This window comes from Oncorhynchus keta, chromosome 14 (genome assembly GCF_023373465.1).
Source record: "Oncorhynchus keta strain PuntledgeMale-10-30-2019 chromosome 14, Oket_V2, whole genome shotgun sequence".
In the NCBI taxonomy this organism is placed as follows: domain Eukaryota; kingdom Metazoa; phylum Chordata; class Actinopteri; order Salmoniformes; family Salmonidae; genus Oncorhynchus; species Oncorhynchus keta.
The window spans coordinates 32424521-32445892 of record NC_068434.1 but is presented as its reverse complement, the minus strand read 5'-3'; the positions used below and the strand labels follow the sequence as shown (position 1 = coordinate 32445892).

General features: G+C 42.1%; 2 protein-coding genes across 6 annotated transcripts; both read right to left on the bottom strand.

The window, feature by feature from the left end:
* Positions 1-26: 26 nt before the first annotated feature.
* LOC118393225 (transmembrane emp24 domain-containing protein 2-like) lies at positions 27-6113 on the bottom strand. Of its 5 annotated transcripts, none has more exons than XM_052461502.1 (6): positions 5618-6113; positions 3855-4047; positions 3639-3659; positions 2742-2849; positions 2404-2553; positions 27-582 (listed from the first exon to the last, which is right to left on the bottom strand). In XM_052461502.1, the coding sequence occupies exons 1-5, from the start codon at positions 5795-5797 to the stop codon at positions 2429-2431; spliced, it is 627 nt and encodes a 208-aa protein (XP_052317462.1). In that variant the 5' UTR covers positions 5798-6113; the 3' UTR covers positions 27-582; positions 2404-2428. The 5 variants fall into 5 exon arrangements, with proteins under 5 accessions (XP_052317462.1, XP_035641593.1, XP_052317461.1 ...); XM_035785700.2 differs by lacking the exon at positions 27-582 and adding an exon at positions 1319-2282; XM_052461501.1 differs by lacking the exon at positions 27-582 and having other exon boundaries at positions 1319-2553; positions 5618-6108.
* A 2510-nt stretch (positions 6114-8623) lies between these two features.
* Positions 8624-21017, bottom strand: LOC118393222 (vacuolar protein sorting-associated protein 33A-like). Its single transcript, XM_035785694.2, has 13 exons — positions 20849-21017; positions 20531-20596; positions 20215-20342; positions 19890-20076; positions 19633-19749; positions 19337-19511; positions 18965-19161; positions 12186-12312; positions 11891-11958; positions 10832-10969; positions 10574-10711; positions 10127-10295; positions 8624-9281 (listed from the first exon to the last, which is right to left on the bottom strand). Exons 1-13 carry the CDS (start codon positions 20948-20950, stop codon positions 9088-9090), a joined length of 1806 nt encoding a protein of 601 aa, XP_035641587.1. The 5' UTR covers positions 20951-21017; the 3' UTR covers positions 8624-9087.
* Positions 21018-21372: the final 355 nt, after the last annotated feature.

The window sequence follows — 21372 nt, the reverse complement described above, 5'->3', positions numbered from 1 at the left end:
CGATTTAAGGTAATTGCACTACAATATGGTCATTAACATTCATCTTTAATTTACAATCTGTAGAAACTGAGAATAGAAAGGTTCAGAACTTTTGTCAAACATTCCAGCACAGTTAAAGTATATGTCAATTATAAAATCAAAACTGGATGGTTTTCAGAGATAGATGGGAGGAGTGAGGGTAGCTGAAGGGTGGGACTAAACAAATACAAATTTAAAAAGATAACTAAATTTAAAATATAGTTTCCGTAAAGTGTAGTATGTAGACGGAACAAAAATATAAATGCAACAATTCCAATGATTTTGAGTTAAAGGAAATCGATCAAAATAAATTAGGCCCTAATCTATGGATTTCACATGAATGGGCAAGGGTGCAGCCATGGGTGGGCCTGGGGAGCCAGGCAGAATGAGTTTTCCCCACAAAGGGCTTTATTACAGAAATAACTACTCCTCAGTTTCATCAGCTGTTCGTGTGGCTGGTCTCAGACCATCCTGCAGGTGAAGAAGCCAGTTGTGGAGGTCCTGGGCTGACGTGGTTACGCATGGTCTGCGGGTTGTGAGGCTGGTTGGAAGTACTGCCAAATTCTGTAAAACGACAGAGGCGGCTTATAGTAGAGAAATTAACATTCAATTCTCTGGCATCAGCTCTGGTGGAAATTCCTGCAGGTCCGCATGACATTTTCAAGCTCCCTCAACTTGAGACTAGTGGCATTGTGACAACTGCCCATTTGTCCTTTTGTCCCCAGGACAAGTTGCACCTGTGTAATGATCATGCTTTTTGACATGCCACATCTGTCAGGTGGATGGATTTTCTTGCACAACATTTGAGAAATAAGCACTTTGTGCATTTGGAAAATTTCTGGGATCTTTTATTTCAGCTCATGAAACATGGGACCAACACTAACATATTGCATTTATTTTTGTTCAGTGTAGAAGCTACTTAGTGTTGTCCATTTTACTCTAATTAGGGGAGGTAGGATCAGAGTAAAATAAAACATTTAAAATCTATGGAGGATTGGAAGTGATGCAGACAATTACATTGATAGAACCCACAATCTACAATATTAAAGCTGTTCCACCCCTAAAAACTATTAAAGGTCATTGGGCTGTAGTTATTTTATGTGATAACTTGTGGTCTCACTTTGCTCTCTCAGTATAAAGCAAATACTCTGAAGGCAGTGGAAGATCTAGCACAAGAACACCCCATGATTGACTACACACTGCCATTGCTGATTACACTTCTATTCACAGACCTGGGGGGTTTACACTCGTTCCGCAGTCAGTGACGAACTTAAGCTGTACTTGTAAACCACCACTAGAATAGAATAAACACCAAATGGATTAATTTAATTCAGATATTAACAAGTCACCTTTCAATATGCATATCACTAACAACATTAAACCCATAGTGAGTCAAGACATAATACAATGATTTTATTATTAGTCTTGGATTTAAGGAGAAACTCACAAAAAGCTGGTGTTTTACTTTGTATGAACATTTTTCCCCTACTTGCTTTACTGGAGTTTGAAAAGGTTCTGCTGACCCATGGGAGAGTATGTAAAACTACTGTACTAGTTAATTACAAATTAAAAGCAATCAATCTCAAGAGGACAAGGAAACACTTATGAACTGGATTTGGGTCATACATTCATCCACATTTTAATTTGACTCTGAAAGTGAGCTCTGTATCTGTTGTGACCAATGTCACCCTCTGCTAACCCAGAATAAACATTGAACATAACTACCAATACAAAGTAGAATAAAATCTGTACAAAATTGTCCTCATTTGATAAAGTACAATACTAGAACAATAAATGCTCAAGCAACTACTTCAAACTGGCAACAATAGCTCAGATCTCACACCAAGGCTTTTCTTATTCTGCATCTTACCCCAAAATGTAACAGTCTTAAATACATACAGTACGATTATATGCCATTCCTTTTTCCATTAAATATGCATTGTGCATACTGTGACTGATTGGCACGGTAGGTGTTAAAACAAAAGTTATTTGTACAAGAAAATATACTCCCAAAAAAACATCTAGAGCAAGCTGAACAGTTGTCTAACAATTATCATTCCAAGCCCAGTGTTGTATTTAATGTGTGCACAACTTACTACAAAACCTCCTCCTGGCATAGTTTTAGGGCAGTGGGTTTGAATGCATAAATACTCTTCTTGATCAAAAATGTATAATACCCTCTTCAGTGCTATTGATATCAAAGTCTGAGGAGTCAATGCAAAGACAGTTCTCCTCGATTGGAAAAACATACATTGTACCATGGCCTGAAGTGCGAGAAGAGGAAAACAGACATGAGATTGGATAAGGAAAAGGCTTTTCAGAAGTTGTTTGATTTCCAACTTTGTAGTATGGTGCGGCTAATGGTTCAAGTGAATGATGACTCACTTTGGAGTTGGAAAAAAAGCATGTTTTACACAACTCTCCGCACCTCGAAAAATCTCTTCAGGTAGTAGATCTGTCCCAGGGTCATGGCTACCAATACAAGCGCTTCAAAGAAGGACCAGAGCACCACTCGGCTGTTTGTATTGTCATTAACTAGAGGGGAGGGAGAGAAACATGACAATACTTAACTACTGCCACTGAACAATGCATTCACTAAACTGTCAAAATTGTGTGTTCTTTACATAAATGCTGTTTGGTTTTGTTCATACGTTATTCATTTTCTATTGAAATAGCACATTGCTATGTTGTTGAAGAAAGAAGTAACACAGAAGTGGTCTTACTTGCTCTGTGTATTCTCTCTCGGACCTCCATGTATTCCTGTTCGTGTTTTACTGCCGTCATGGCAACTGCTAGCTCATTAATCATCTCCTCCAGCTTGTTCTGGTGGGCTGTGAACAATAACAGTACACCAAATATTACACAGTTAAGGAAACCAAGAAGCACATGCACAAGTAAATCAAGTAAAACTCAAATCCAAGGTTTATTGTAGATGCTGGTTAAAGGGATGTAAGGACTTTCAAGCAATAAACTTGTGCAGGAAATGTTTGTACATCACACAATAAACACCGTCAGTAAACTGTGACATCCATGTCTCTGCCAATATCATGTGCATACCTATTGTGCAAAATTGTCCTTTTAACTAAACTTGACATTAACCTTATACTTTGTCAGGTACATTTAAAAATGTAAGTGGGTTTTCTACATAAAATAACTGCAGTAGCAAAATACTTGGATAAAACTAGAGGCACAGTATGAGCTGGTAGTGCTGTGCAAACTGCTGCATTGACTGGACACGTGTACATGGATTGGATACCAGATTTCTTATTGAAACTGACCAACTAATCATTTTGAAAGACTGAGGGAAAAAAAATATTGACCCAATTTGTTCACTTTACTACCCATAAAGGCAGAGGCTGAGGAGGGCATACACGGAGGGCATACATTTCCAAAATCCATTCACCAGTCTCAAGTCATTGCTAGGCAACAGGTGAGGGTCCATGAAGCAAAAGACAAAACAGCACAACCCAGACAATTAATAAAACTGCACTATTTAAATTCCCTGTGTTTATTAAGTAATTAAGTATCTGGGGTAAGCAACACTACAAAGAATGATTTCATTCTCTCCAAGAGCATTGAAGAATGACCATCTCTGACCTCATGCAATAGTGTTAACCTACCGTCCCAGGTGTCTCCACCACCTGATGGAGGGAAGGGGCAGGCAGAATGAGAAAAGGAGGAATATGATAGAACAGAAGGAATATAAAGGAAAACAGCAGGAGAAAATGAAAGCAGCACAGTGTTCCCCAGAACGTAAAAACATTGACGGTGAGATGATATTCCTAAAATCAGTCAGTGTAGCCATTGCTGCCTCGCCAACCTTAACCCCAGCCTACCTTCCGTCTCCATGCCGTCTCCCTTGGGGGCCTCTCCGATGTCAATGGTAAACATGACAATCTTGGGCGTCATGGTGGACATCTTATTGCTAAAGCAGAACTTGTATGTGCCATCCATATGGGCAGCCACAGAGTACTTTCCACTGGATTCTCTGTCTCCTTTATAAATCTGCTTCCCATCTGGACCCGTGATCTGCAAATGAAAAGTACCTGCTTCATAGTTTATTTTATTATTACATTTTAGCATTTGTGGCACAAATCCCATTTAAGTCATGGTAGCGATATTAGCAGTTTTCGTGCATCATGTCCAAACATCCTTAAGTATCTAAAATTGATTCTGAAGCTCAACAAAGTCACTTATAGATAATTTGAACATGAACATCGTACACCCAAAATGCTAATACCGGCACAATATACTTGAATGGGGCTTCCGAGTGGCGCGGCGGTCTAGGCCACTGCAGTACCAGGTTCTAATCCAGGCTGCATCACATCCGGCCGTGATTGGGAGACCCATAGGGTGGCGCACAATCGGCCCCGCATAGTCCGGGTTTAGCCGGGGTAGACCGTCATCGTAAATAAGAATTTGTTCATAACTGACTTGTCTAGTTAAATAAATGTTACATTCAAAAATGTATAAGTGGGATGATAGTAGGGCAAGGAAACCAATATATAATTTGGGTGAACTATCCCATTACTGTTAAGAATACAGGTCATTTAGTTATGCTTTGACTGGACACCAGAATTAAAGGCGCTACATGGTCAATCCAAGATCTGCATTGGCCATGCAGCATTTATGGCGATATGTCCTCTGCAGAAGTCAGGGCATTCATACTTCTTGCGCTTCGTGGAGCAGGGCAGAACTGTTGTGAAGGAAGTTGTCGAAGTGAGTTTGTGTTTAAACAGGACCTCCAGCACCCACATCAACCCTCAACCAATCATGTCAATGCGGAGCTGGGATATGGAGCCCTCCGCATCGTTAAAACATTTGGGAGGCGCATGCCATGCACATGGCTCAAATTGGACCCCTGCATGCCGCTGGAGGCTTCGCAATTACGTCACACCCTCCACACTTGGAGCCCCCGACCACATTTTAGGATCAAGCACAAATTGGCTCTTAGACAGAATGCTGCCCAAATCCACCAACAGAAATATATTAATTATAAATAGCCATAACATGCAATCATGCCTTGGCTCATGTTATTTAAATGATAAGAACTATGTAAAACAGGATAGTAGCTACTTAAAGCTACTAACTATTATTATATGGCACAATTTCAGTGACGTTTGCAAGGTGATGCTGCTACCTAGGCAGGTTAACGTTAGTTGGCCAGCTCGCAAAAAAAGTTAGCTATCAAAGATACTTAGCCACTAACATCCAGAGAGAGAGTTTTCTAATATCTCCGACATAGCTAGCTACATTTCCAAGCTATCTATTTACCCACCCAATTTAGCTCACAATACAATTGTCAGTATTCTGTACCGCAAGGTGTAGACTTCGCTACAAGTACATTATATGCCAAGACAAGACCAACTGTTAGCATTATTTTTAGCCACACGTACTAACTCATATTGCTAGCTAGTAAACTAGTAGGACGAGTTTAATGGCTTGCTAGCTAGCTAGGCTAACGTTAGCTAACTCAATTGCTCATATTTAGCAAGGCCCACATATTCCAAACCTAGCTAATTGAGCTGCTGCATGGACCGATTTCGCGCAAACAGATTTAGAAATATGTTGGGCACCTTTCACAACTTAATGGGCTTACCTCCACATCGATGTCAAGGAAACCGCCTTCGGCCACCTCAAACATGAGGCCCATCTTGGTACCAGAGTTGACTCGTTCAAATAAACATTCTTCTGCATGAGCGTCTATGCTTACAAAATAACCTGACGCTGTTGCGGACAACATAGCTAAAATTACCATAAACTCAGAGAGGGTAAACATAACTGCTGTTGTTTTAAGCAACTATCTATGTGAAAAAGACGCTAAAGCGTACTAGTAGAGCGAGCCCTCGCAAACCACTGATTTGTGGAGGAGGAGTTAACACTACTGGTGACTAGTGGAACGCGGACCCGTTCTTCACACCTAAGTGAACGTATTTTACTTGAAGATGGTGCCACATAAAGACGGGAAAACGGGCCGCGTCGACCTTTAAAAAAACTATTGGATTTCCACTCCGCACTAATACACTACACACTCAAATTGACCGGGGCCCTGGTGCAAAACCTGTTGTAGGCCTACATATCATAATCTAGTACACCGGCGGATTATAATTTTGCTGCAGATGAAGACTTCGCCTGCTGAAATTCCTTGTTCTGCGTTTGCGGCACACTAAATTTTCAGCACCATGGACAGCGCCACGATCAGCGCAAACTTTGAGTTAGCTACACTGTGCATTTTATTTGAAATGTTTAATTAATGAGTACATATAGCTAGCTACGCTGTGCATTTTATTTGAAATGTTTAATTAATGAGTACATAATAATTTGAGTTTGCACACAGGGAAATCCATCCTCTTAGAAACATGGCTAAGAAACACGTTTACACAATGAACATATGACCAAAGCATTATGATGGGAACTTTCTTCCCTTTTCTTCCCAAGTGCTTTTATAACAGTCATACTATAATGGAGCAACTCATCAAGTCCCCCTTTTTATTTTGCAACCATGAAGTATGTTGTCCAGCCTGCTAAGAGCAAAGCGCCTAAAAGCACTGTGTAACTGAAGAGAACAACTTTCAGAAGTTCTTTAAAGGTCCGAAGGAAGCAGACAAACATTGGCTCCATCTCGTACAGGTATTCGATCACCCAATGAGTGATGTAGTTTGCAGGATCTGTCTGCTCTGCAATCCCAGGCCCTGAAAAGATTTCAAGTATTTTAATTTGGTCCCCCATTGGGTATACAGTAGAACCAATATCAGCAACTCATATGCATGGCTAAAAACTGCAAGAGTCAAACCATTACCTTATGCATAATATATTTGTAAATTGCTCCACATGCTTTTGGTCTCACTCATCGCAAATTATCATACATTCACTTCAGACACATACAAGCTACAAGAAGTAGTCTGTATATCTTATTGGTGATTTCAACTACTGAAATATACCCCTTGATATTTGAAGAATACAGTAATGGCTTATAGCTTGTCAAAAAAAACAATAATTATTTGTAACGATACAAAATATTTTAGAGAACTAATAAGGAGAAGAGATGCTGTTTGTAAACACTGGAGTGGATGGTTCACCCACTCAGAAAGTAATTAAGCAACTTTATCGATTGAAATGATCTTCAAATGTATTTATTTTTAAATTCTCTCAGGGAATGTAATTCCTTTATAGATATCCTGTCTATCGTCCACATGCACATTTTACAGTGCACAAAAAGCACAAATTCCCTGCACTTGCAGACGATACAACTTCGATTATATAGGCCTATGAAAGGTTGTAGGCCTACAAATGTCAAAATAATGTCTAAGGGCTCTCTCTATTCAATCTGTATCACTGAAGCGTTACATTGCGCAATATACATTTTAAAGTAATTTCCGACAGATACAGCGTTTACCTTGAATGCAGCCTCCGCTGACGCTCGAACATTGACTAAATTTCAATCACGCTGTAACGCTGAACTTCCGCAATATGGATCGAATAGAGCTCTAAAACAAAATATAGCAATAGCCTAAACAAATTTATTCAGAAGGAACTATTTAACGGATGGTGCACCAAAAACAGCAAAGCCCCACTTCTTTCTCAGCTAGTCATTTTTGTTGTTGCTTTGATAACCTATATCATATGTATTATTATAAAATTGTTTACTAAACTATACAGTTTGTTTTTTTCAAATATCTGAAAGTTTATAACTGGACATGGAAACAACCAATTAACTCATTGATCATATCGTTACAACGTTGTCAGTATTTATAAACGGCCTAAAAATGGTTAGGCTACTTACCAAATCGGAAGCCCATTGGTAGCCTATTTGTAACTTCTTGGAAATCGCATCTGTTGCAGATGCTCCCAGTGCACGGGTTTCGATGTGTTCAATTGTGTGTTATCATGCATTTGACAAACCGAAAAGAAAATGCCATACCACATATATCTTCATATGATATGTCACACTCAGTTCCTGACTCTTCGCTATAGGTTGAAGATAATATATATTATTTTCGATCTGGACTGTGAGTTCACAAAAATCTCAGACTGCTGTCAGCCTTGTCAATACCCGTCCCCCACCGACTACAATACCCCGCTGAGTATAGCGCAGGGCACGGACAAACCATCGATCTAGCTAAGAGATCAAACCCAACTCCCCCGCACTTATCCTCTACCCGGAACACGGAGCAAATGGCCTCCAAATTCAATCAGCGTCCTGCGCTGTCAAATCATGGACCTTTATGGGGTAAGATATCCAGACAGCAGAGGGCGATTATCGGCTGATCGGGAGGCCTGTTATTGGGCTAATTTAATTGTTCCTTGAGAGCTGGACTGCTGAAGGCTGACTGGGCTCACAACCTTTCCGCTCCACTCCTTTCCTCCCTGCCTGCATCATTCTGTCCCATCTTCATTTTCTTCTACAGCATAAACAACTCATAAAGTAACAATAAATGTAGCCAAATTGATCGTTATCAAGGATTTTAGATCCTACATGTTGAAGGAGGGGCTCCATAGTGTAATGGAGGTGCAGCCAAAGTCTGCTTTACAGAGTGGAAGGATAAATGTTTAAATGGTCAGTGTTTTAGAGACCTGATGTTAACTCTGGTTATAAAAGCAGTAATAAGCTGTCAATTACACATTTTATTTACAGGATTTTTTTTACACAAATACTGGAAACGAGAGAGAAAAGCCCTATACTGTACAACACAAGATATAGGTTGAAATCACTAATAAACAATAATAATAATACAAACAACTACATTTCAGCCTCTGTATAAATACAGTATTATTTTTTTACAAAGATCTTAGAACCTTTCATATGATTATGCCCCAAGTAAGAGGACATCTTCTTGGCTCCATACAGTGACCACAACAGGTGACAATGGAGAACTACATTTAGCATGCTGTGAGAGTTGCAGAGGAAAGACATTGACAATTGAGGAGCTGACTTCTGCTGAGCTCAATCAGACACACTGGCAGAGAGCTGGAATATGGACATTAAAAACAAGCGGCAAGGTCTTTTGTTCCGAATATTTGTTGGGTCCAGCAGTGCATCTGTTCTCCCTGAGGGGGCAGACAGCAGGCTCAGGAGGCCTGAGCCTCGGGACGGTCCATTAGGGATTTGATCCAGCTCGTACCATTGATGAGCTTGGTGGTGGCAATGATGTATTCTGTGCCACCATCCTCCATCTGAGACAGGAAGCGCAGGGCAGCGATTTCTGCGTACGTCACCCCTCCCAGAAAGAACACCAGTGTGGTCCTGTTCTCCCCCTGCTGGCCTGTGGGTGGGGAAAGTCAAACAGAGTGGAGATCAAAGGGTGCACCATTCTCAGATGGTGTCTCAGGGAGAGTTGGGATATGGAAAAAAATACATTTCCATTTCACACATACGTACACACTTGTACATGTATGAAACAGGACAAATATAAGCACCCACCAAATTATCATTACTATTACTTAGCAGAATATGTTTGTTTTGACCCAGATCCTTGGGCTCACGAGTGGCGCAGAGGTCTATGGCACTGCATCTACATTCCCTGGTTCTAATCCAGGCTGTATCACATCCGGCCGTGATTGGGCGGCGCACAATTGTCCCAGCGTCGTCCGGGTTTGGCCAGGGTAGGCCGTCATTGTAAATAAGAATTTGTTCTTAATTGACTTGCCTAGTTAAATAAAAGCCAACATTAAAAAAAAAAGTCCCCACCTACACACTATTCTCTCAAATCGCAAACAAACTCTGCCCTCCTCCTGCTACAGTTGACTTTCAACATGTCAATAAGATGTCCAAACTGACCCTGGAGTCAGTAACCCACAGTTATAATGCTTAAGATGAGAGGGATATTCCACACCCTGGTAACCAGTGCCTTTTCCCCTCTTTCATAAACAAATACATGTACACAAACAATTACCCAGACAGACACACACTTAATGGTAAGGTCCAGTTTGGTTCACTGTGTACAATAAATCAACTGCTGCTCTAAGACATCTGACAAGACAGAGAAAAGGCCTGTTCTTATCTACAGCCAGCAGATCACCACACCGGTGATCATTCACCCTGCCTGTCAATAGCTCAGCTTGTTGAGCAAGAGAGCAACTGGCTGCCTTGGTCTCCTGCAGTCCTTACGTTTCTTATGGAGACCAGCAGGCAGCTGTTGTCTCTCCTCAAAGTGTGGACCAGGGAGCATCTTCAGAACCTCCTCGATGCTGCGCCAGCCGGGCCTGGCCAACACCTGGGTCAGACGGATGCTAAGAGGAGCATAGCCACTGTACACATAGGAGATGTCGTTGGGGTTCTGGATGAAGATGACACACACAAGCTGGGTATCAGTACAGACAATACTACATACACATCCCACTCTCACAGTCAGAGGAAAAACTACGCACGTGACTTTTGGGAACGTTGTTTGACAAAGACATTTTTTTCTCTCAACTTTCTTAATGACAAAAACAACTCACCTCCATTATTGTGCAATTACTAAGGAATTATATTACTAACGTGTCACTAGAATAATTACAGTGTTGTTACACCGGTGTCCCAGACTGCATTGTCTCTCTCATGGGATTCATTCACCTGTTCATTGGCATCCTCCATCCAGAGTTTGAGCGTCTTCCTGATGGTGGGGTAGTTATTCCTGGTGCTTGTCTGGGGCTTCAGAAGACCCGTCTTCTCCAGGTTGTTAAGGGTAAGCATGTGTTCATATCCATAAGTCTGGAGAAAAGCAGCACAGGTCAATCATGTTGCCACAGTAGCACTCATCACATCTTCAAAATGACCATCACTCGTTTAAAACCACTGACTTATTTTAATGTCATCAGAAAACAAATGCACCTGCAGAATCTCCCTCTTGTAGTAGTCCAACAACTTCTGCTTGAGGCCATTGTTGCAGACCGACTGCATACAGACCAGCCGCAGGATTTTGATTAGGGGATCCTTCTGGGCGATGCAGTCCTCTATGTATGTGTTAACCTGTGGAATGGGAAATAGGGGATGTTGATTAGCAAGACTAGAAATTAGTGCGCACGCACACTGACACACACACAGCCCAAAAATATATTTATTTAGTGAAGGCAGCTTTCAGGGTCGACTCTAGCTTTTTGGGGGCCCGAGGCTAGAATTGGTTTTGGGGCCCCCCACCTCGCTGGTAAAACATTTAAGTGAGCCCCCTCTACGCCCATGGTTTTAAAGCACATTTTGTGAAATTGTACACATTTTGCCATCAGTCAGAGAGAAAATGTTACTGTTTTAAAGCAAGTTTCCTATAATTCTACAAAGTTTGCCATGGGGTGGAGAGAAAATGTTGCAGTTTTTAAAACATGGCAGAACTGAACATACCATAACTGACTTATGCCATGTTCATATGATATCTGAGTGAGAGTGACTAACAAAATCATGCCTGGTCAGTAATCATTCGGCCACGAATACTACAAGGTGTAAATAGCCTCTCAAACAAACTCCGCCCTCATTCTGCTACAACAGGCTTGTTTATTGTCAGTCTTCCATTATCACCTTTCTAGAACAAAGACATGGCAGACATGTAAGATCAAGTCAACTGTCTAATACCCAAACTCAGTTCTAATAACATTGCATGGTGTGAAAGGCATCTCACCAAATTATTTATCTTCATGTCAATAAGATGTCCAAACTAACCCTGGAGTCAGTAACCCACACTGATAGTCACATTGAGACATTAGAAGAGAAGAACTGGTGATGCACTACTACATTTCAACATTCCACCTTGTGTATTCTACTATTCTAACTCTCAACAGTAAGTTGAGACCCTGACTGAGTTTCTAAAAAATGTATATTTTGTTTGCGCCCCCCAGCAGCAGCTTACAATATTAGAGCTAACCACATGTCCATCAAGCACTGAAAACATTGTGTACCTACCTTGTCTGTATCGACTCCAGTCATAAACTCCTGCTCCACTGTCAGATTATCAAAGAAGGCCTCAGACGCTGTATCAGAGAGAGAGAATATCCATTTACCTCTGTTACAGAGTATCAACAGCCGTCTTACTCTAAACTGTATGCCACACATACATGACATACTGATATACTCTACCACATTCAATTCTAACAAGATCGGATTATACTGTAGGTATATCTTGTATCAGGAAGAAAGACAGAATGGAGGGGTGTTAGTTGGACATGAAAGGAGAAGGAGTAAAGGTTGTTTTTCTCACTGGTGATGTCCTTGATGAGCTCAGCTATGGAGGTGTGATTGGCCAGCGAGCTCCGTGCTGCCTGCATGTGGGGCAGCTGGGACACAAACTGCTTTATCTCGCCCACTGTTTTGGCACTGTGCCGCTCCTGCAAAACAAATTCAATTAAATAACATTAAAACACTGGGGGAAAAGTTGACAGGTCAGTCGTAGACAGTTTAAAAATCACACATTACCATGAGTCAGATACTGGATGCTGGAGGTTTGAAACAAGGAAAATATATGATAGATTTGAACAAGGACTGTGTAGCGTAACATATGGATGATGTGAAATGTGAGAACCGTTTGAGATGACTACAATCACGTAGGAAATTTCAACGACAAAAAAATCTACCTCTCAACTACACAATGAACAGACATTAAGCTCAAAGCAAAGATGTTGGGATGATTTCAGATGAAACATATCGTATAGACTGCTGCCATGTAGGCATAACAGTAGTAAGAAAAGGGCTTGTTGGCTGGAGAACAGCCGATGCTCTCACTGATACAATAATCATCAAACTAGAGAACATAAACTTGGATTAGGAACAGGTTTGGGCAGGACAGAAATGTAAGAATCCATCAACACCCACCGGTGTGGAACGTCAGCCTAATTATCACATGCAAAGCATCCAGTGACAGTTATGATGCCAAAAAGTCTCTTGCTGACAGAAATGTAGGCCTGTAGGGAGATGACCTAAACACAGTAAAAAAAACGCTTTTTTTGTTGCTCTTATCTGACATTCTTGTGTCATAAAAATGTTGTTTTACGGTCTTAGTCGATAATACTGTCAAGCTGGCTTTACTTTTTACCACTGGAAATCCACCTTCTGAAAAGTCTACCTGGCACATCGAAGGTGATTAATAAGAACACAAATTGATTTGATTAGAGAAATCGGTAGCCAATGTAATTACATTTACATAAGAGTAGTTTAGCAGATGCTCTTATCCAAAGCGACTTAAATGAGTTTTAGAAAAGAGTTGTCATTTTCAGCCTGTACCTGATGAGCTCAACAGTACTGAATGGGCTTGGGCTGGACCAGAATTTCTCCGAATTGAGTCGGGTCCGAATCATGTAACAAACAAAAAAAGACCTTGCGTATCTGTTCGACTACTAGTGCACCTTGGACTCCACTACTACGTTCTCTAAATCTCTCTTCTTCTCAGCAGCGAGCAGGCACAGGCACGAACATTGTGTATGCTGTGTGATGACATGATGAATGATTAATTGATTGAGATATACTGAAGTAAGTTACGTTAAGACAGCTAAAAAATGACACGCTCTCACAGCTCGATAGTGGATATTTTATACCAGGCTACTATAGCCTAATAGGACTAATAATAATAATACTTAGTAGGCTATTACAATGATATTTATAATAATTGTAATACTAATAATAACAATAAGAAGACGATCAAGAAGAGGAACAACAAGGAGGGTAGGAGCAGGTGCCAAACAGGTGTCAGTTGAATTACATTTGTTACCGTTTGGAACAGTGTAAACAACACTAAAAACACAAAGAAATCCCAGAGTCGGTTCTAACAAAAACTAGTTTTAAAGCCTTTTATGTATTGCAAAAATTCTAAAAACCGATGCATTTGTGAGATGCGATTGCTTTAGAACAGGGCTCCGGGCAGCCGAGCGGAAATGGAGGAAAACTCGCCTCCCTGCGGACCTGGCATCCTTTCGCTCCCTCCTCTACATTTTCCTCTTCTGTCTCTGCTGCTAAAGCCACTTTCTACCACTCTAAATTCCAAGCTTCTGCCTCTAACCCTAGGAAGCTCTTTGCCACCTTCTCCTCCCTCCTGAATCCCCCCCCCCCCCCTCCTCCCTCTCTGCAGATGACTTCGTCAACCATTTTGAAAAGAAGGTCGACGACATCCGATCCTCGTTTGCTAAGTCAAACGACACCGCTGGTTCTGCTCACACTGCCCTACCCTGTGCTCTGACCTCTTTCTCCCCTCTCTCTCCAGATTAAATCTCGCGTCTTGTGACGGCCGGCCGCCCAACAACCTGCCCACTTGACCCTATCCCCTCCTCTCTTCTCCAGACCATTTCCGGCGACCTTCTCCCTTATCAACTCATCCCTGACCGCTGGCTACGTCCCTTCAGTCTTCAAGAGAGCGAGAGTTGCACCCCTTCTGAAAAAACCTACACTCGATCCCTCCGATGTCAACAACTACAGACCAGTATCCCTTCTTTCTTTTCTCTCCAAAACTCTTGAATGTGCCGTCCTTGGCCAGCTCTCCCGCTATCTCTCAGAATGACCTTCTTGATCCAAATCAGTCAGGTTTCAAGACTAGTCATTCAACTGAGACTGCTCTTCTCTGTATCACGGAGGCGCTCCGCACCGCTAAAGCTAACTCTCTCTCCTCTCATCCTTCTAGACCTATCGGCTGCCTTCGATACTGTGAACCATCAGATCCTCCTCTCCACCCTCTCAGAGTTGGGCATCTCCGGCGCGGCCCATGCTTGGATTGCGTCCTACCTGACAGGTCGCTCCTACCAGGTGGCGTGGCGAGAATCTGTCTCCTCACCACGCGCTCTCACCACTGGTGTCCCCCAGGGCTCTGTTCTAGGCCCTCTCCTATTCTCGCTATACACCAAGTCACTTGGCTCTGTCATAACCTCACATGGTCTCTCCTATCATTGCTATGTAGACGACACAATTAATCTTCTCCTTTCCCCCTTCTGATGACCAGGTGGCGAATCGCATCTCTGCATGTCTGGCAGACATATCAGTGTGGATGACGGATCACCACCTCAAGCTGAACCTCGGCAAGACGGAGCTGCTCTTCCTCCCGGGGAAGGACTGCCCGTTCCATGATCTCGCCATCACGGTTGACAACTCCATTGTGTCCTCCTCCCAGAGCGCTAAGAACCTTGGCGTGATCCTGGACAACACCCTGTCGTTCTCAACTAACATCAAGGCGGTGGCCCGTTCCTGTAGGTTCATGCTCTACAACATCCGCAGAGTACGACCCTGCCTCACACAGGAAGCGGCGCAGGTCCTAATCCAGGCACTTGTCATCTCCCGTCTGGATTACTGCAACTCGCTGTTGGCTGGGCTCCCTGCCTGTGCCATTAAACCCCTACAACTCATCCAGAACGCCGCAGCCCGTCTGGTGTTCAACCTTCCCAAGTTCTCTCACGTCACCCCGCTCCTCCGCTCTCTCCACTGGCTTCCAGTTGAAGCTCGCATCCGCTACAAGACCATGGTGCTTGCCTACGGAGCTGTGAGGGGAACGGCACCTCAGTACCTCCAGGCTCTGATCAGGCCCTACACCCAAACAAGGGCACTGCGTTCATCCACCTCTGGCCTGCTCGCCTCCCCATCACTGAGGAAGTACAGTTCCCGCTCAGCCCAGTCAAAACTGTTCGCTGCCCTGGCCCCCAATGGTGGAACAAACTCCCTCACGACAGCGGAGTCAATCACCACCTTCCGGAGACACCCGAAACCCCACCTCTTTAAGGAATACCTAGGATAGGATAAGTAATCCTTCTCACCCCCCCCCCTTTTAAGATTTAGATGCACTATTGTAAAGTGACTGTTCCACTGGATGTCATAAGGTGAATGCACCAATTTGTAAGTCGCTCTGGATAAGAGCGTCTGCTAAATGACTTAAATGTAAAAATGTAAATGTAGTCGACATGTTGTGGAGCTCACGGAATCAGTTTTTACTCAAAGGCAGGAAACCGCAGCAGGATCTGTCTCATTTCTGAAGCTATATGGATGTTTTATAAAGCCTGTCACATTTAACAGTTATTGATCATAAAGGTGAATTTTCCTGTATCCTCGATTTCTTTCATTTTTTGTGACCAATATTTTTATCAGTTTGGTTATTTTTATTTTTCAGAGGGGGGTTACAGGTACAAAAACAATCAAATAAATGCCTACAAAGATAACCCAAATCCATTCTCGCCACACCCGGAAACCATGCTTCCCACTCCACCTAATAACACTAATGTTAGAACTTCCAATAGTAACTGTATCCACTTCTTAAAATGGGTGAGAGTGAAGTGGTTGCAATCTTAAAGGAAACAATCAGTACGAGAATGCCATTTTGATTCCCAGTTACAGTTGAAGTCGGAAGTTTACATACACCGTAGCCAAATTTTAATCTCAGTTTTTCACAATTCCTGACATTTAATCCTAGTAAAAATGTATCGTCTTAGGTCAGTTAGGATCACCACTTCATTTTAAGAATGTGAAATGTCAGAATAATAGTAGAGAGAATGATTTATGTAAGCTTTTATTTCTTTCATCACATTCCCAGTGGTCAGAAGTTAACATACATTCAATTAGTATTTGGTAGCATTGCCTTTAAATTGTTTAACTTTGGTCAAACTTTTTGGGTAGCTTTCCACAAGCTTCCACAAGCTTGCTTTTTCAGTTCTGCCCACAAATTTTCTATGGAATTGAGGTCAGGGCTTTGTGATGGCCACTCCAATACCTTGACTTTGTTATCCATAAGCCATTTTGACACAACTTTGGAAGTATGCTTGGGGTCAATGTCCATTTGGAAGACCCATTTGCGACCAAGCTTTAACTTCCTGACTGATGTCTTGAGATGTTGCGTCAATATATCCAAATCATTTTTGCGCCTCATGAAGCCATCTATTTTGTGAAGTGCACCAGTCCTTCCTGCAGCAAAGCACCCCCACAACATGATGTTGCCACCACCGTGCTTCACAGTTGGGATGGTGTTCTTTGGCTTGTCAGCCTCCCCCTTTTTCCTCCAAATATAACGATGGTCAATATGGCCAAACAGTTCTATTTTTTGTTTCATCAGACCAGAGGACATTTCTTCAAAAAGTATGATCTTTGTCCCAATGTGCATTTGCAAACTGTTGTCTGGCTTTTTTATGGTGGTTTTGGAGCAGTGAGTCCTTCCTTGCTAAGCAGCCTTTCAGGTTATGGTGATCTAGGACTCGTTTTACTGTGGATATAGATACCTTTGTATCCTCCAGCATATTCACAAGGTCCTTTGCTTTTATTCTGGGATTGATTTACACTTTTCGCACCAAAGTACGTTCATCTCTAGGAGACAGAACGCGTCTCATTCCTGAGCTGTATGATGGCTGCGTGATCCCATGGTGTTTGTACTTGCGCACTATTGTTTGTACAGATGAACGTGGTAACTTCAGGCGTTTGGAAATTGCTCCCAAAGATGAACCAGACTTGTGGAGGTCTACAATTTTCTTGATTTTCTTGAGTTCTTGGCTGATTTCTTTTCATTTTCCCATGATGTCATTTTCCAAGCTGTTTAAAGGCACAGTCAACTTAGTGTATGTAAACTTCTGACCCACTGGAATTGTGATACAGTGAACAATAAGTGAAATAATCTGTCTGTAGACAATTGTTAGAAACATTACTTGTGTCATGCACAAAGTAGATGTCCTAACAGACTTTCCAAATCTATAGTTTTTTAACAAGAAACTTGTGGAGTGGTTGAAAAATACATTTTAATGACTGCAACCTAAGTGTATGTAAACTTCTGACTTCAACTGTACATTGTTTTATCAATTTTGCACCAAATAGAAATTGTGTGAGCAATAATAGGACCAAAGCGTAGTTTACATTGTTTAAGGTATATATTAGAGAAGACCACCTCTACCAGACACCATATTTCTCTATATATTCAGCCCGGGGGCAGAAGAATCTTGTCTAAACCAATTTAGGACGGGGCAAAAAGCTTGTGGCTGGAAATACAATTTGAAGTTTGGTATGGAATCGTCCTACGTCTTTCCCTCTTGTAAATGTGTTCATTTTATCCGGCATCGTTTACCCTGCCATATACATTTTATAACCACACTATGAATTTTATCCCAATAGCCAAAAGATGGAGTGCCATGGGAAGCATTGAACTACAGAAATTCAGCCATAATTGACAATAGATATTCTACTGGTTAAAGCAACTGGAATATTATTCCATCTACTGAGGTCGGATTTAATTGATTTGAGCGCTCTGTTAAAGTTTCTACCAATGGTTTCATTTAAAGAAGGAGATATTCCCCAATATTTAAAATGGGAAACGATTGGATTCTATAAGTAGAGATGGAGTCCTCCATCGGGGTCTTGAGAGGCAGTAGGGCTGATTTGGTTAGATTTATTTTACAACTTGAGATGGAGCTGAATTTATCTATGACCTTCAATGCATTTCGATGCGATTGAGATACATTGTCTAGATATCGTAAAATATCTTCTGTGTATAATGAGATGAAGTGATCAATAGATTTTAGAGATTGACGAATTGCCTGGGCCAGAGGTTCCATGGATAATAAGAATAGCAGTGGTGGAATTCAATCCCCTTGTCTGCGGCTTCTAGTGATTCTGAACGGAGCAGATTAGATATTGCCTGTTATAACAATGGCTGAGGGATTGGCATATAGTATTTTAATCATATTAATGAAATTGGAGCCAATTCCCATATTTTCCAAGAAATAAACCCCTCGCCTTTCTAAGACAAGGACTCGTCTCTTCACTCCGCTGCCGCTCGCCTCCGCCGCATTGTTCTCAACATCAGTTTAAATCAACATATTTTCAAAAACCGATGGCTTTTTTTGGGGTTCATAAAATGTCTGTGATGTTGGACGGGGCCTGGGCTCGGGCTTCAGCTCACCGGGCTTGGCTCAAATTGTTAAGTTGATGACAACTCTAACTTATGTGGTCTGGCATTAGGACTTATCTGAGTGGTTTTCAACAGTCGGTCTGCACTGTCTGTGTGTGTCTGTGAGTGTGTGTTGGGATGAGGCCAACCTCAAATGCAGCAGAGATGATCTTGGCCTTCTTGCTCAGTGCAGCCCCTACGCCATTGAAGTTTTTGTCCCGTATCTCAGCATACAGCTCCTCTGCTGAGTTGAGCTGCATCTTCTTGGGCTCCGTGGGCAGGTCTTTACCCGCCTCACCCTGCTTCTTTTGGGCAGAAAACTTCTCAGGAGGCAACTTCACATAACCTGTTTGCAGACGCATGCACACAGAATAGACAAACATGCAGACAAAGGTCACAAAACCACATACACAAATCGACAGAAACCTCTCAAGATGTCTGTATTTGAATCTATGTCATTGAATATGTCTGTATTTAGCTTATTATTGATTTTTCATGCATTAACAGAGGCCCATTCTCACCGTTGGTAATTCCATAGACTTCGTCAATGAGGCCCTCGTATGTGAGCTGTGTGGCCAAAGGGGTGAGCAGGTCTACATTGCGGTCCAGCAGCAGCAGTGAGTCAAACACAGGTAGGATCTGAGTCTGGCTGCCAGCAAACTCCCTTTTCATCCTAAGCATCATGTTAGCTACATGCTTCACAGGAAAAAGACACTAGTTTAATTTCCAACACAATGCATTTATCCAAGAGTTGACAGTTTGTTTTAAAACAAAATGTGGACATTTAAACTCCAAATGAACCCTTTCCAATACTCACCCGTGCACACTCCCCTTTCCCAAATATCTGGGGGATGGTCCCATACAGAGCCTGGAGAGTCATAAGGCCCTTGGCAGTGTGGTACAGACTTGTCTGGTCACTTTCCAGATAGCACTCCTAAAGGAGCCAGGCGGGGCACATGAATGGGTAATTACACCGTACAATACAAAATATAGCTTTGTACCTGAGCCTTATTGGGCATATGCATACACTGGGACGTGTGTAGTGTCTATGTGCATGTCCCTGTCCTAACCTACCCTGAATGCCCCCTCGGACTCCATGGAGAGCAGGTCTCCATCATAGGGGATGAGGTCTAGGATGTACTCGTCTATGTTGATAAACGAGCCCAGGACCCCCTGCTCTTTCAGCCGCTGCTCACAGAGCATGCTCCGCCGTGGCACAAACAAAATGTGGAAATCACGTGGGGAATGCATCTTATCCTCACTGCAGGAACACACATTGAACACAAGAGATACGCTATATGAGGGTAAGCAAACCACATTCACATCCACCCATATGCAATACTGGCTGCAGCATTACTTCAAAATCAATACAAGTGTTTAGTGCCAGTGAGATACTGACCTGATTACATTTTCAGCTATAATATCCATCAGCTCAAGCCTGGGACGGACAAAGAAGATTATATTTTTCACGTCAGCAGCAGGGAGACGCCCCCCTTTGAGGGTGAACATCTTCTCCACCTCATGTTCCTGGAGGATATAAAGAAGACACAGATCTGTCAACAACCAGTTTGGCATTTTGCTCTTGCTGTAATGTGAGCCTTCTAAAGCCTATGCAAACACAAGCATTCATTGTTGCTTTTCTGTCAGACCCCCTTAAAAAAGTGTTACTGTAGGTCTACAGTACACACAGAAGTACACATTTTAGTCAGTCTTACCTTCAACAATGAATATTGTGCTATCAATCCAAAGGGTCCAGTCAGGTATTCATCCCACACAATAGCCTATGGACAGTCAACAACCATTTTTGAAACATAAACACTATTTGAGGTCCAAAGTTGACACTTGAATCCACTGCATCTAACTGCTAGCTAGCTAACGTTACTAACTATGTGGATTACTATGTACCACAACAACCCCATCACTGTTTATGTGGATGATAGCTTAGCATGCTAGCTAGTGTTGAACAGAAACATTCAGATTAAAACAAGGTAAATGAGTTTGTAATTTCTAAACTTTTAATCCAGACGTTTTACCTTGCTTCCTCCACATTTGTCCAAAAACTCACGGAGCTCCTTCCGCGCTGCTTCCCTCAAAATGTTTAAATTTACTCTTCCATATGATAAGTGCGCAGACATTTTTGCACCGACTGCGTAGGGAGTGTCAGGTGACTTCGAGTGGTAAAGTGTGTGTGTGTGTGTGTGCACCATGTGACCTACAAGAGGTCGTCTCTGAGCTGTAATAAATATTCTGTCCAATAGATGGCCTTATATATACACAATGAATCCTCAGTTATACCGCAACTGTAAAATCAGATGCGGTGAAAGGCATTTAGATACGGGCAAACCATTTAACATGCACAAATCAATTTAAGACCAAAGATCGAGGATAAAGTGTGGCAATAGTATAACGATGTGCCTCGACAAAATGTTGTTGATGACCATGGCCAGTTGATTTAGCATATAAAAAACAGACATGTAACTAATGTGGCCTTTTGATGGAGGGAAAACAAAAACTTCATATGTTACCCCGATCTGCAGGCTGATTGAGCATCCATGAA